Here is a 14,932-nt window from a genome sequence, read left to right on the forward strand (position 1 = left end):
CAGTGTCAGTCATTCTTAAATGATAATTATACAGAGTATAGTGCAGGGAGCTCCTCAGCTCCTCTAAGGTCTGACTATTTGTAGACGTAGTTTAACTTTGAGCACAATTCCTGGAGTGAATGTGAGATTATTCATGAAATCCACCCCAGGTTAATAATGCCAGGATCCTATGGATAGTACTCCTAAACGCTGGTTGCTTGTCATAGAATATTTTTATTTTAAAATGCTCCAGACTAGACTATGAGTCTAATCCCCAAATGTAAACGCTGATATGTCATGCACTCCCTACAATAAACCTTCAACATCAATATCCGTCTTCTCCTTTTGCCGGTGTTTTCAAAGTGTCCCTGTGTGCAATGTTGCCTTGAGCACTTTCAGCAGCTTGTGGTTGTTTTTCTCAGAACTAAACGTCTATAACAAGAGCTCATCGGTTCTGTGCCCAGCTCTGCTCATTGAGACAGATGCTAATGTCCCGTGAAGGCAAGTGGCGCTGCATCATCAGTAAATACACGGTTCCTGTCAGCCGGAGAGCCTCTCCGGTCCATTGTGAATCAATGAAGTCTCAAACAAGGGAAAGTTATAGATCACCCGAGGCTACAAGACTAAGCAAATTGGAATCACAAAATGAGATTAATTGCTAAACGAGTGGCAGGCTGAGATGTATTACTGTCTCTAAGGCAAAACGCTTACCTGTTTCACATATAATATCATTTCAGACTCTGAGTGTGATGTCGTTCACAAAACAAAGCACGCTAAGAGAAAGTTTGTGTGAAGGTCAGGATGAGGAGTAACAGTAAATATTGACAGTTTGGTGAAGCAGGGGTGGGAGCACGACCTTATAGTCGCCATCGCTCTTACATTTGGACCGCTCTCCTTCGTTGGAATATTGGCAACTATAGACTTCGCTAGTGTTATGTGTAATAGGCTTGTCACTGAGAATTATTGTCACTGGCCCCATTTACTGCCTAGAAGGAGGGAAAGAGAAGAGTGTGTCTGAATCATTTAAGAGCCGCTGTCCCGTAATGTTATCTCGAACGTTAACTTTTATCCCGACGGTTGCAAAGACAGCGGACTTGTTTTTATTCCACGACTAAATGTCAAGCCTACTTATGCACCCTGTGAAGTTCATCCGCTTCTCTGAGCCTCAGATTAAGTCAAAATGGAGAATGCAATGCCACAGTCATTTCCACTAAATACAGACTTCCGTCACGCACAGGCTGAAATTAACAGAAATATCAATGATGGGGTTTATCAGACATGAATGGTGCAAAGTGGGGAATGATGCGCTCCCACAGAAGCAGGTTTAGGTTGTTCACTTAACAGCACGACGATAACTGTCTATAAAGTAAAATGGTTCATTCTTTCTCTTTAGAAATCTTTGACTTCTCTTTCCTGTGTGCTACATAAACTAGATTAAGTGTATTTTTGTTCTTTTTTATTGTATTTAGATAATGTCCAGCCAGCAGCAGAGTGTGTTTTTTCTGGCTTCACACTTGTACTTTCTGTAGTTACAAGCACGTGGAGCATGTGGAGTCTGCTCTGAAACAAATGAATGTAAGCCTCAGTCGTATGAGCGCATCAATTCTGAACGCCTGATGGCAAGGAAGGAGCAGGTGCGGGCCACAAATCACAAGATATCTCACATAACTCACTGTCCGTGTGTGTGTGTGTGTGTGTACTGATAACTACATGATGTGGTGAGGCAGAGCGCAAACTGATTGACCTTGCTTCCAACAAAAGGAAGCTATTAGAAACTTTCCGAACTTACTCATTCTACACGGCCAAACGTGTTAGTCTATGACTCACTTATTTTGTTTTTAACGGTTAAGAAGGGTTGGCTTACACAGACACACGAGCAGCTTCTACTGTGCTTTGGCTCTGTGGTGCTAAATTCTATCAGCATGCCCACGTAATTCTCAAAATGACAACGCTAACATGCTTTTAGTGGGTATAATAGGCGACATGATAATCATCTTGGCTTTAGCATGTTGTTGGCTAACGTAGCATACAGCTGAGGAATTACCCAAACTACATTTTGAGCGGGTGCTAGTAAAAGCATGTTCATCCCCCATGTTCCCGGGGCTCGTGTGTCTCTTGAGATAAACTCACATTGTGAGTGAGTGCTAAGGTCTTCCTTCACAGTTCAAATCGCAGAAGAACAAAACAGGAAGATGGACGTTTCAACTGCAGTTTTAAATATGCTCAGCCACTGTGGAGATGTAAATGTCAAAAAAAGGACAAGAAAACTGTCAGCTGTGGGTAACTTCAACATATTGACCCGGGGGGAACACACATTGAACATTTAACCTAGGGAAACCTTAACCCTAAACATCGCAGAGAACATAAAACAGTCATATTAACAGCATATTGAGCTGGGCAGCACAGAGGGGACATAGACGCGCTCCCACAACCATTCAATGCCTGTACGATGTTTTATGGCAATCTGTCCTCTAGTTGTTGAGAAATTACAGTCTGCACCATCGCTGTGGAACAACCAATTCTGCTAGCATGGCTAAAAAAAACAAACCCTGCACATTAGAGGTGAGTAAGCCCACAGTAGTAAGACCTCTACTGTCATGTAGTAGCGTGGATACATGTCTTGCTGTTACTGGTACTGGAGTGGAGTTAGCAGTTACACGTTATAGTACACTCCAGAAAACTTGGCCCAGAAAACTTAAGAAAAACAAGTTCTGTTTGAAGTCAGTCTAAAGCCCAGAATGCATTCCTAATATAGTTTAGAGATGAGAGCCAGATACTACACTGTAACTACTCAGGTATATACACGAGCTGCGGTAATAAGACTGGAAGAAATATACAGAAACGAGCTGGCAGCGGCAGCCACTCTCAGGAAACTTGCCAAAGAAGCTGACTGCAGCTTTGGGCCAACATATTTTACCTTTATAAGGACAACTGGCTCTCCTCCTGCCTCAATCACATGAGTGTGTTGGACAGTAAAACACAGTGAAGTGTAGCAGCGCTGATTTCAGGCTGCTGGCCTAAGTTAAACAGAATGCTGCAGCGTTCCTTTTTTAGACAAATCGTCTCAATCTCTGTTGGTTTTAAATCCCCCAATGTCATTCTGCCTTTCAGACAGAAAAAAAAAAGGCTGAGCAGCGTTTTAAATTAAATAGTTTGAGCAATCCCCCCCCCCCCAAGGCGCGAAGTACATTCTGAAGAGACGTGCATTACGGATGCTGCTGTCGGATCTTATGTCACCGATACTTTGCTGAAGTAATGTCTTTGTGCAACAAAAAAAAAAAAGGTGCAGTATAGAAGGCACGCATTAAGAGACTTCACTCCGTGTGGTACAAATGTGTTAGTGTCTGCCTATACAACGTTAACCCTTTGGACTTCAGTCCTAACAAATATGTGTAGCCAACAGAGCAAACACCTAATAGGTTTGCACTTCCATCACGCTTGCATGATTAGAACCAACCCACTGCCACTTCCTCCTCCATGTCTCGTCCCTCCCATTGTGTCTTATTTGAGAAAAGGAGGCAGAATTACTCCTTTTAGTTGCAATGCACTGAAACCTGCTGGGATTAACAACCATGGTTGCCGAGTTAAAAGACTCATTTTTTCAATAGTTTCCACATCCACACCTTATTTTTACACTGCAGTGATATTTTACTTAGGTGGTGTCATGAGAGGTTAAAGAACTGCAATTCATGATGTGAGTCAATATCTGTAATGACTGTGGGAAAACCCATATTAAACAGATGCAGACACCCATCTGCGACAGCCACACCTTCTTCCTGTGTTAGTGCAACTTTTAGATAGTTGCTCCAGGCAGCACGCTCGACACACACCCCCCCCGTGCTAACCCTCCACCTTATTTATCTCTTTTTCTTGCTCGTGTAATCCTGCATGTGTTATCCGGAGCTGGAGAAGTGCCTCTTAAGTCTCCCTGGTTCACGTCTCATAGCACGGAAGAACCCAAAAAGCAAAACAATTTACTTTAGTGGCTAAACAGTTGACGCAGAATAAAGATGGATTTGAAGCTCTGAGTGGAGATTATAAACGATGGGGAAAGCTGCAAAGAACCGTCGAGGTTGTGAATTATGTGGCAGACGATTTGCAGGGTGCAGCAGTTGACTGTTGGACTGATGCAGAGAGCGTGGCACGCCTGGAGCAGATCAAGGAGGGAGTGCGTCTGTAGGAGAGCAGAGCTGTCTGCTTTGAGGAAAACATTAACTCAAGACACATCAGCACACATTAGTGGAAACAGCCTCCTGCAAATGCTGCTCGCACAGATGGACAACCTTTGAGTTGAGAAAGAAAGTATTTGTGTGGGATTTTCACAACAGCAGAGGACTGCAACGGCTTAACGCACGCAGAAAACAAATAATAGGAAGATGATGTTAGGCTGTTTATTAACATTTGGCCTAGGACAAAGGGAAGACATAACATTTAAAAAGATTCACATTCTCACCTGGCAGGTCAGAGAAGAGTAGGATGCACTCATTGAAGCCATTGGCCAAGAGACGGTCCCTGAGCTGCTGCAATATGGCCACGCCAATACAGAAGGGGAACGAGGAGTTACCCAGCAGCAGCGTGTCCCACAGGTGGAAGATCTTGTGCAGTGGAAACACATCTGTATGGCCGGTGCAGAAATAAACACACAACAAAAGGTCTGAATAAGAGAGCCTGCAAAGACAAATCCCTCGAGGGATGCACAATGGGGTCCTGCAAGCGGGACAATAGCAAGCGACACACGTATAGTGAGAAATGGGGAAGCCGTTTGTACATAATGAGTGTGATTTGCATTTCCTAGCGCGTTTACTTAACATGGCTCTATGTCTTTAAAATGGGAAGCTCACCAAGTAATATTGTGCATTGGCAAGATTGCCTGGAGGGATATTTGATGTGGGGGTGGCAGCAGGGAAAATGATTTTAGGTGGGTGTTGTTGTGGGAAATGACAGGAAGAACATCAGGGGGCTGAGGAGCTTTAGAGCAAGGAACCTGCACAAGTTATTTCAAGCCAACTAAAACCACATCCTGATAATGTGTCCCACTGCAGCTATTATTTCCATCATATTACTTTCAGTATTCGAAAATGTTATGTTTCCTCCCTGTTGAGATTTATGCATGAGAAGCAGTGCTGTCCACCTGTTTCTATCATCTTGTGGTTTGTTAAGGTGAATGCTGGGCAGTAGAAGTGTGTGTGTGTGTGTGTGTGTGTGTGTGTGTGTGTGTGTGTGTGTGTGTGTGTGTGTGTGTGTGTGTGTGTGCGTGTGTGTGTGTGTGTGTGTGTAGTTTGAATGTGGTGATGCCGAGAGAGCAGGAGTGGTCAGAAAATGCCTCGGCCCGCATCACATTAGCAGTCAGCTGAGCAGACTAGTGCATGTGAGTGACAGGCAGTGTGTCTGAGTGAGTGAGTGTGTGTGTGTGTCTGTGTCTGTGTGTGTGTGTGTGTGTGTGTGTGTGTGTGTGTGTGTGTGTGTGTGTGTGTGTGTATTGAAGATGACCCTCCAACCTTGTCTCATATTGGATTGGGGACATTAGCAGTCAGAGGGGCACACCTCCTGAATACTGGACTCACACACTGCCTCAGGGGGAGGATAAGGGGTAAAAGGGTCACACCACCTCACACTCTCCACCCAGGACTGGTGTGTGTGTGCGTGTGCTTGTGCGTGTGCGTGTGCGTGTGCGTGTGCGTGTGCGTGTGCATGTCTAGCTGAATGAATTACCTCACTACAAAAGCGCTGATCTAGATCAATTTGGCTAGAATAAATATAAATCACACGTTGTGTTCTGCAAATCTGCAGACCAGCAAAGTTGTAATGCAACTATATAATATATCAAGAAGGTAAAAAGTTATTCAAACAGTTGCATACTGTATGATGAGTGTGTACCGAGAAGACACAGAGGTTAATGGCACATTATTAAATGTGTGACATGATCTGTAAACCTTCTCTAATATGATCATATTTCAGAGCTCCAACTGCGCCTTGTGGAAGATAAAAGCGTAACGCTGCCAACAGCTGACAAAGTGCATCATGAAAGCCAAAAAAGAAAAAAACATTCTGTTCCTCTGCTACTCACACAGATTTCTAAAAACCTCCAATTATTGCTGGAATCTGTTTCGTGTGCATCGTCTCAAACATGTCGACAGCATCAACATCTCGTAATCATTTGGCCACCAAGTGTTATTCCCCGTATATACTTTGAGCATGACACCAAATTATAAACGCCATCAAACATAAAGCGGTCCGAGTTAACAACCTAAACGGCGCCCTTAAAGATGTCCCACGTTGAATCGACACTCTCACAGTACAAGCGTCTGAACAGAAGCTGAGTGCTTCGCAGGAGTCGCAGATACTGCGGGGCTGTTGTAATGGATTCTATTAGAAAAGTGCTTTTTGCTTATTTTTGTACAACCCCAGTCCTGCATGCATGAATAAATCTTCTCATAGTCAACAGCTCTGCCAAAAGGGTCCTTGTGAGCTTCTTTATTTTTAAACAACAATGTTTTATAAAGTGATATTTTGTTCATCTTGACCTCTACGTCCACAGGTGCTCTTGAAGTCACGTTAAAAGGAGGGAACAGATTTATTAGTAGGATGTGGTGCACGCAATCCAATTTAGGGCACTCAAGATGGTAAAAAGAAAATAAGCTTAATAAATATGGGCATAATAAGTTATATATAAATATAAATCATGTCCTCCTCAAGGTTCTCCGTAGGAATCCAAGCTTGCCAATAAGTGTTGATGTATTTTTTATAATGTGTTAAATCCATATTTATTAAAGGCTTTTTATTTTTACCATCCTGGAATAGAGCGCTTGGAATTGATTTTGTCTGGCAGATCCGACCTAGACATGCTGTATGTTTCGCTTCTTAATGTTACCTTAAAAATATCTTTTCACAAAGTGCAGGTTAGAATACATAATGTGCGTATTCAGCAGACTGTAAAATCATTACAATGTAATCAATATTCTTCAAATAGCTGCATGATTGAAACCATCCCAACACCCACAATGGCTCACTGCATTTCATAAAATGTCTAAAAGCACTTGTGGATGTTATTTTTCTAATTTAGTGCATTAATAGTCTTGTGAGTCACGACTCTGATGAAGAGAGTGGTGCTGACTGGCCCACAGGGGGCGCTGTAATACGCCTGTGAAGGCTCCAGCTCACTTCTTCTTCTCTTAAAAACAGAGTCAGTCAGCATGTCAACACCACAGGTGCGTTACACGGTGATTAGTCTAATTAACTTGATTTAACAGCAGTGTCCAAAGTGGCCATTTTATTAACTAGATTAATGTAGCTAAATAAGTACCACCACTGTCATGGTTATCCAGGCCAAAATGAAAAGAATTCACATTGTTATCCTGATTATTATTAATAAAGTGCACTTAAAACATTTTAAATGGCACTAAAACATACTGGAATCACTTAACCTTACATTTGGTTAAGAAGCAAATGTTTTGTATTGCATCACAGATAGGTCACACATTTGAAAAACAAATCAAACTATTGTAAATACCATAATCATAAATCATAAAAAATCAATTCATAATAATATTTATAAAATCCCAAATAAATCCTATAAATACAACTCCCACATTTAAAATTGTACAGTATATAAGTATTGGCAACAAAATGTAATTTTATTGAGTTATTTGATAATTATTACTGATTAATTAGTTAAGAAGGAGCTCGTTCAAGCTGCTTTATATACAGCACTGTTGTACTTTAATCTATTACAATGCAAAACATGTTTCGTATTTAAAATCTCTGACAAGTAACGAGCGGTGGAGTTGAAGTATGAAGCAGCAGAAGATGGAGATAAATGAGTAAACTACCCGGTTACACATCATCAATGACGACTGAGAAAAGGAAAAAGGATTTCTTTGTCAAAGTATTTGAGATGTTTGTTGCTGGTAATTGGCTTTCTGATCTTTTCCCACACGGGGGAGAAACATTGCTGCAGGCAAGTGTCTTATGAGCTTTATGTTGGGATTTTAAAAATGTTAAGATAAATACAAAACAAAGATAAATAAAAGATGTGCTGGTGTATTTGAGTTAATGTTGGCCTGATCGGTCGAGTCCTTTCCCTTCAGAGCTGGAATTAATCAGCAGCTGCAATAAAAGGTCACGAGGAGGAAAAACACAACACCCTTCAGAACTGCTCCACACTGGACCCGGTGACCTTTTCAGCCTCTTTTATATCCACACCGACACACTAGATTTCGCTCAGTGCTACATCATATTCACATTTTGAGTACAAAGAAAAGCTACTTACGTGTAAACATAGTCAGGAACCATGGGATAGCATACAGCTGTGTGGTAAGAAAGAAAAAAAAGTCACATTAATAAGATAATGTGGCATTCATTTGTATGCAATATTCAGTACGTCGAAACAAATTGCCGAGAGCTTGAAAGTGAAATAAATGAACCGCTTTCCCACTAGAGAGCTTTCCTTAAGAAAAGCAGCACACGCGGCTGCACATCTCTGCGGCTCGCGAGGAACGGAAACAGCAATAAAAGAGAGAAGTGCTGACTTTGGTTATTAGTCGATGGGGAGAAAGCTAACAATGAATGTCATTATACAAATCTTGTCATCCATCCTTCTTTTCTCTCCATTCCACACTTTCCCTGGAGGAAATGCATAAAATTGAAATTAAAGACCGCACACACACACACACACACACACACACACACACACACACACACACACACAGACACAGACACACACAATTAACCACCTGTTATAAACACCTGCCAATCGCTGGCCACCGTCACTCACACTCAGTAATGTTCAGTATGCTCAGAGTGTGCAGGAATACTGCAGCTCATCTCAGTCGGTTAATTGATGGCTAATTGCGTAGGAGCTGGTGGCGGTCTGGTAGAACCGCTCCCGTGCCCAGGAGTGATGACCAGGAGAGACGGAGAGAGAGAGAGAGCCACCGAGGCTCGGCCTCAATTTCAACAGCTCGGTGGCAGCGCGGCGAGTCCAGCCAGATTGGATTAGTGAAGGTGTAAATGGGAGACCCAGGAGAGCAGATGTGGCCAAATTGAGAATGGCCTGAATTAAACCGCTGGCCAATCTGACTCTCTGCCGATGGCTTCAGGCCGCACTGGAACCGAATCCTTTAACAGCACGACATTTATAAAGATTACTTGTAGCTGCCGCGTGCTTACACGAGACAAACTATATCCAGATAGCCAGTTCTCAATCTGGATATACGGACAATCTAATCTAATACTGCGGTGACATTTGGTCTTTTAGGGCAGATGGATTTATCGCCTCAGTAAAACAGCAGTTCCGAGTGTTCTCTGAAAAGGGGATTTATGGTCTGTAAAGTCTAATTACTGGGATTGACATCAAGCGTGAAAGCTGCACCGACAAAGCTGGTTCCAATATCGTCCTGGCCTAACAACTAAACACAGCTTTTGAAAGACAAGTCAACGCTGGTAGTACTGTAAATGCCGTTTTGTGTCGAGTCAGAATCATAAACAGCTTCTCTTTGAAGAGCCAAGTGTGGAAAAAAACTAAGTGATGAGCAAGATATTAGCAGATTCAAGATGAGACATCTGTTCAAAGTAAGGCTTTGTTTAAAGAAAAAACATTTGGGCACTAAGCCAAAGTGTCTTTCATGACAGACAATCAACAAGCACAGTTGTGTCTTCACTTGCAGCACTGTAGAGAAGGAGCTGCAGGAGGAGGAGGAGGAGGAGGAGGAGGAGGAGGAGGCTTTAATCCCTGACTCCTCTATGATCGAGACCCCACTTTTCATCGGGTAATGTCCCAGTGGCCGGTCCACAGGTGACACACATTCATCAGCACTCTAACTGAAACCCCAGAGAGGGGAGAGACTTTAACCTTGTCAATGTCTGGGAACGGCTGTAAAGAGTGAAGGGACGGGCAGGAAGAAGTGGCACAGAGTAAGAAGAATAATGTAAGCCTGGCAGAGCGCAATCGTTAAGTGTGCCTTGCAGACATTACTCTCTGTACAAATCATCACCGGTGGACTGTAGGGAGAGCCTGACCCTCGCCACACATTCTGGTAAAGGATGATGTGGAACAAAAAGTGTGAATGGCACAAAAGGATAAACACAGTGATCTGTGCACGGTCCTTTCCTTTGGCTGCGGACTATCGTCGTCAGTACGTCAGGGCGACTGAACTCTCGGTAACTTACGTCTGGGATGAAGCCGATCTCATTTAGATGGTTGCTTAGCTCCGGGTCATGGAAGGCAATCATTTGGGAGAAGACGGTCAAGTACTCTGAAAAACAGGCAAAAGGGCAAGAGGTCTGTACATACCAAAGACTTTACAGTCAACACGAGGTATTACACAAGACGTAAACACACACACACACACTCGTCAATGACTGGATTTAGTAAATCAGTCATCAAGCGATGAGATCTCATAGTTTATATTCTTTAAGAAAAGGTATTTGTTGGCTCATATCAAAGAGGAGAGAGTGGATCATCAGAATCATGTGAGTTCGACTTCTTTGTTCGTGCGTGTTCTGACAGAAAGCCAAAGTGTTGCAGGTCAACTGCTGAAAAACTGTGCAACCTTGGAAACTAACTTGTGCACGTGCCAAGTGGAAACATTGTGCTGCCGTGCTCCCACCATTCTTCACACTGTAAATGAACAAAGGAGCTCCAAACAGACGGATAAACATTAGCCAATGGGGCATCAAGTGACGCAAAGGATAATAGCCACATTCCCCACAGAGTTCAAGAGGTGTAGCTGTTGTCACATAAGAACTGCTCGTGACATTTCTCTGCAGGCTTTTGCAGTTTCCATTTGTTTCCCTATCTCTCTAAATGATGTGGCTCGGCTGCCAACTCCATTAAGGACCGGCTGAAATTACTTTTCACAGCTTTGAAACGACATGTAGCCAAAATTTAATCAACATTGAGCTGACGGCCTGATGCTCTGCGCCAGATGATGATCATTTGTTTTTTGAGTACTCTGACCATGTTTAAAACTTATTACTTAACGTGCAGTGGCAGTTAGCGACGTGAGCTGAAACACCCTGAGAGGGTGACGTGAGACAGAAAAGTGAAGTGTGTGAGCGTGTTGGTGATTTCAGGAGAAACTAAAATAGAAAAGATTTGGCGATCACAAGATTACTGGTCAGAACACAGCAACTTTTCTCTCTCTCTCACACACACACACACACACACACAGACACAGACACACACACACACAGACACACACACACACACACACAGACACACACACAGACACAGACACACACACACACACAGACACACAGACACAGACACAGACACACACACACACACACACACACACAGACACAGACACACAGACACACAGACACACACACACACACACACACAGACACACACACACACACAGACACAGACACACAGACACACAGACACAGACACACACACAGACACACACACACACACACAGACACAGACACACACAGACACACAGACACACAGACACACACACAGACACACACACAGACACACACACACACACAGACACAGACACACAGACACACAGACACAGACACACACACAGACACACACACACACACACAGACACAGACACAGCACACACACACACACACACAGACACACACACACACACACAGACACACACACACTTGTTCTAGTATGTCTCACCTTGAATGACATGAGAGTTGTCCTTCAGGAAGAAGTTGTACAAGTACTTGGGGATGAAGGCGGACATGCAGGCATATGCCAGGGCTGTGAAGAGAATAAGTATGAAAGGAAGATAAACTGAGAGGACGGTACAAATGTAAACACGAGCTATTAGCTATTAGAATTTAAATTCCTACCTTCGTTATTGAAATTCAAGTAGAGGAATGGGGCACAAAGTGAATCCAAACCTGAAATGATACAAAGAAAATGTAAATAAAGATTCTAATACAAATGTTCTGTATGCAAGATGTGACGTGAGCATCATCTAGTGTCCGCTCGTGTACGGTACAATAAGGAATCGTGAACATGAAAATGACATAAAAGAAGAGGCTTCAATTAAACTGAGTGTCGGACCCTGCCAGTAGACGAGGTCAGGGTGCGAGACCACCCAGGCTTTCAACACACGCCTGAACTTGATGTGGCCCTGAGGAGACGACAGCAGCTCATCGTACTGGTGGCAGCGCGGGATGTCCACCTCGATCTGTAAACACAAAGTGAAGCTAAAGTCCCCGTGGAAGTTTTACCTGACGTGACATTTTAAGTTGTATAGTTTTAATACCTGTCTGTCAGTTGGTATGGGGGTGTCCTTGTCAGTGCTCTCGTATTTGGCTTGAATGTCACCCTGTGCAAAACATTTTTATAAGTGTCCACGCACAAAACAACAAGTTGAAACTGCAGCTTTCCTCAACGCAGGACTACGACGACTGTTGTACCTCGATGCCCAGCAGTGCGGCCCACACCAGGCCTCGAACAAGAGGAGGGATATCCACTCGGGCCTCTTTCCACACAAAGTTCTTCTTGTAAGGATAGGCCTGAAGACAACACATTACAAAGGGAGACAATAACACACAATAACACAAACAAAGAAACGTCCAGCTTCTAGATAACGTCTGATGGGAAAGGTAAAGCGGCGAAGACGTTCTAAATAAAGCTGAACTGATGTTAACTTTCTTTGTCTTTCTTTTAGGGCGCTAAAATGCTTTTTCTTCTTCCATGCCGGTCCTCCAGTCTGCTTCTCCAAACTGCAGCCGACTCAGGCTCTGGATCAGCATCTCATCATACAACCCAACTTCAAACAGAGTATACATTACCCAGATTTAATTCAACCAAAATCCCCCCCAGGCTCACATATTTAGGCATTTGGTGTAATTGTGAAATACATGCTAATGTGCGTAGCGTCCCACGTGTGTGTGTGTGTGTGCAACTGTGTGAATTTGTATGGAGCCCAGACCTTGAGCAGCCTGTCAAAGAGGATGATGCGGATGAGCTGGTACTCGGTGTCTCTCTCGCGGATGATGAGTGGGAGCGTGACGGCGGTCGACAGCTCATTGCTGCTGTTGGACTGGGGCAGGCTTGACTGTCTGACGGAGGGAGAAGTAAAGGAAATAGGACATCACAATAAATGATGGGGTGAGGTGAGAAATAGTGACGGGGGAGGGGAGGAGAGGAAGAAAGCGGAAAATTCAGAAGAGAGATTGCTTACTCGTCTTCCAGCAGAGGGTAATATGCTTCTCCTGCTACATCCTTCAGTCTCTGGTAGAAGGGAGAGAGAAGGATCAACAGCATTCACAACCGTGGACATGCGTTGTTTCAGGAACAGTTGTCAGATCGTGTGATAAACAGATCATGTAAAAGGTTTATGAGTGCTATGTGGTTCAAAACTGAGAGCATATTTGGAAAACGTACCCTCAAGCCCCAAACCTATGCTTCAATACATACATTTACACAATGGTTGTCTTACATTTCCCAGTTGGCACAGAGACAGTGTCACTGTGGTGTCGTCGAGCAAGAAGCTGCGATCCCGTCCCTGGCCGAACGACTCCCCGTCTTCCAGGACAAAACTTCAAACGGAGAGACAGAGAGACGTTTTTTATCTAAGTCTGAACATCACCTAAAACCAGCAGAGGCCTTCATCCATGTGTGTGTGTGTGTGTGTGTGTAGTGTACGTACTTGGCCAGTGTGCAGATTGGAGGTTTGGACTGTATGATCTCCTTGTTGGTCAGCTCCTTCTCCAGGTCTCCCCCCGCCAGACACCACAGGTGGTACACCTCATTTATGGCCCGCTCCGACAGGTAGTCATTATCGTCGTCTAGTAACACACGTGCACGCCAAACGGTAAACACCTCCCCATACGCACAGACAATGATTACTGGATAATGGAACAAATTCATTTCAAGATAATCAAGTCCGCTTTAAGACACTGGATTTTTGAGGTTTTTAGTGAAGAGGAAGAAGGGTTGATGGGTGATTGGTGTGTATAGGTGAGTGTAAGGATGCATGTGCAGTTGTGTGTAGTCGGCGCAGACCTTTGCAAAGGTCACTGATGTCCTCTGGGAGCTCCAGATGCGCACAGCGGAGGGAGGAGGAGAACAGACTGACGGGCTTCTGGAAGGGCGTGTAGCGGCAGGAGACGCCGTCAAACACAGGGTCTCCCAGCAGCTCTGCAGGGGTCGGCCTGAGGACAAAGACGTAGTCGTGACAGCAAAATACCCACAAACACGGACAGCGCCTTCACACGTGTTTTGGAAACTCAGAGGCTGTATTTACCTTTTGGATGGAAGGAATGTCAAACATTTCCTTAATAACTGGAGAACATTCTCAGGCAGCTCCTGCAACAAAAACGACTTAATTAGCTACAGTACGCACAATATATACATTTAAACTGCTAATAATCTCACGAAACGACCAGTGGGACTAAACGTCTGATTTAATACATTCAGACGCATAAACAACGTGTGTAATTCTAACATAATGGACAATATTAAATGTGTATTTGTAATAATAACACAGTGTTTACACACAAAACAGAACACTTTTGAGTACACCGAGTATAGAAAACTGTCAAGTATTGTCTTGTTTACTTTCCCAAACTTCTACTTTTATTTAAATATAATATTCTCGAGCCAATACTAACCCTAATTACCTGAGAATGGCTAACAGCTCTTTCCTTAAGAACACCATTAAGAATGTCTTTATATATAATTATATATTGACAAGGATGGAGGCAGCCGTGGATCTTTACCTTAATGGTGTCCAGACAACCGTGCTCCTCAGCGAGGACGGTGACAATGTCGTCCATGCAACCTGAGAATGACCAACAATACCGCAGCGTGAGCCTAACTGAGCTGAAGAGCACGTTGCTCGGTGCTTTGAATAACGATGTCCTTTTCACTTACCCAAGGTGAGAATGAATTTCAATCTCTCGCTAATGTCAATATTCTGCAGCAGTCGTCTCCCCTGGAATTAAAGATTAATACACATTGCAGCAAAAC

General features: G+C 43.6%; 1 protein-coding gene across 1 annotated transcript in view; it reads right to left on the reverse strand.

Moving 5' to 3' along the window:
• The window catches only part of tbck (TBC1 domain containing kinase), a 44,983-nt gene that overhangs the window by 26,884 nt on the left and 3,167 nt on the right, over positions 1-14,932 (reverse strand). The window contains exons 7-22 of the mRNA XM_029439103.1: positions 14,837-14,897; positions 14,683-14,744; positions 14,208-14,269; positions 13,967-14,115; positions 13,611-13,749; positions 13,401-13,500; positions 13,143-13,192; positions 12,891-13,020; positions 12,373-12,471; positions 12,219-12,281; positions 12,014-12,140; positions 11,797-11,847; positions 11,621-11,704; positions 10,147-10,232; positions 8,249-8,285; positions 4,433-4,594 (exon numbers count right to left, since the gene is read on the reverse strand). Of these exons, the coding sequence (XP_029294963.1) occupies positions 4,433-4,594; positions 8,249-8,285; positions 10,147-10,232; positions 11,621-11,704; positions 11,797-11,847; positions 12,014-12,140; positions 12,219-12,281; positions 12,373-12,471; positions 12,891-13,020; positions 13,143-13,192; positions 13,401-13,500; positions 13,611-13,749; positions 13,967-14,115; positions 14,208-14,269; positions 14,683-14,744; positions 14,837-14,897 (1,462 nt within the window). The remainder of the gene's footprint in view (positions 1-4,432; positions 4,595-8,248; positions 8,286-10,146; positions 10,233-11,620; positions 11,705-11,796; positions 11,848-12,013; positions 12,141-12,218; positions 12,282-12,372; positions 12,472-12,890; positions 13,021-13,142; positions 13,193-13,400; positions 13,501-13,610; positions 13,750-13,966; positions 14,116-14,207; positions 14,270-14,682; positions 14,745-14,836; positions 14,898-14,932) is intronic.

The sequence above is a fragment of the Cottoperca gobio genome, chromosome 1 (assembly GCF_900634415.1).
Source record: "Cottoperca gobio chromosome 1, fCotGob3.1, whole genome shotgun sequence".
NCBI lineage: Eukaryota > Metazoa > Chordata > Actinopteri > Perciformes > Bovichtidae > Cottoperca > Cottoperca gobio.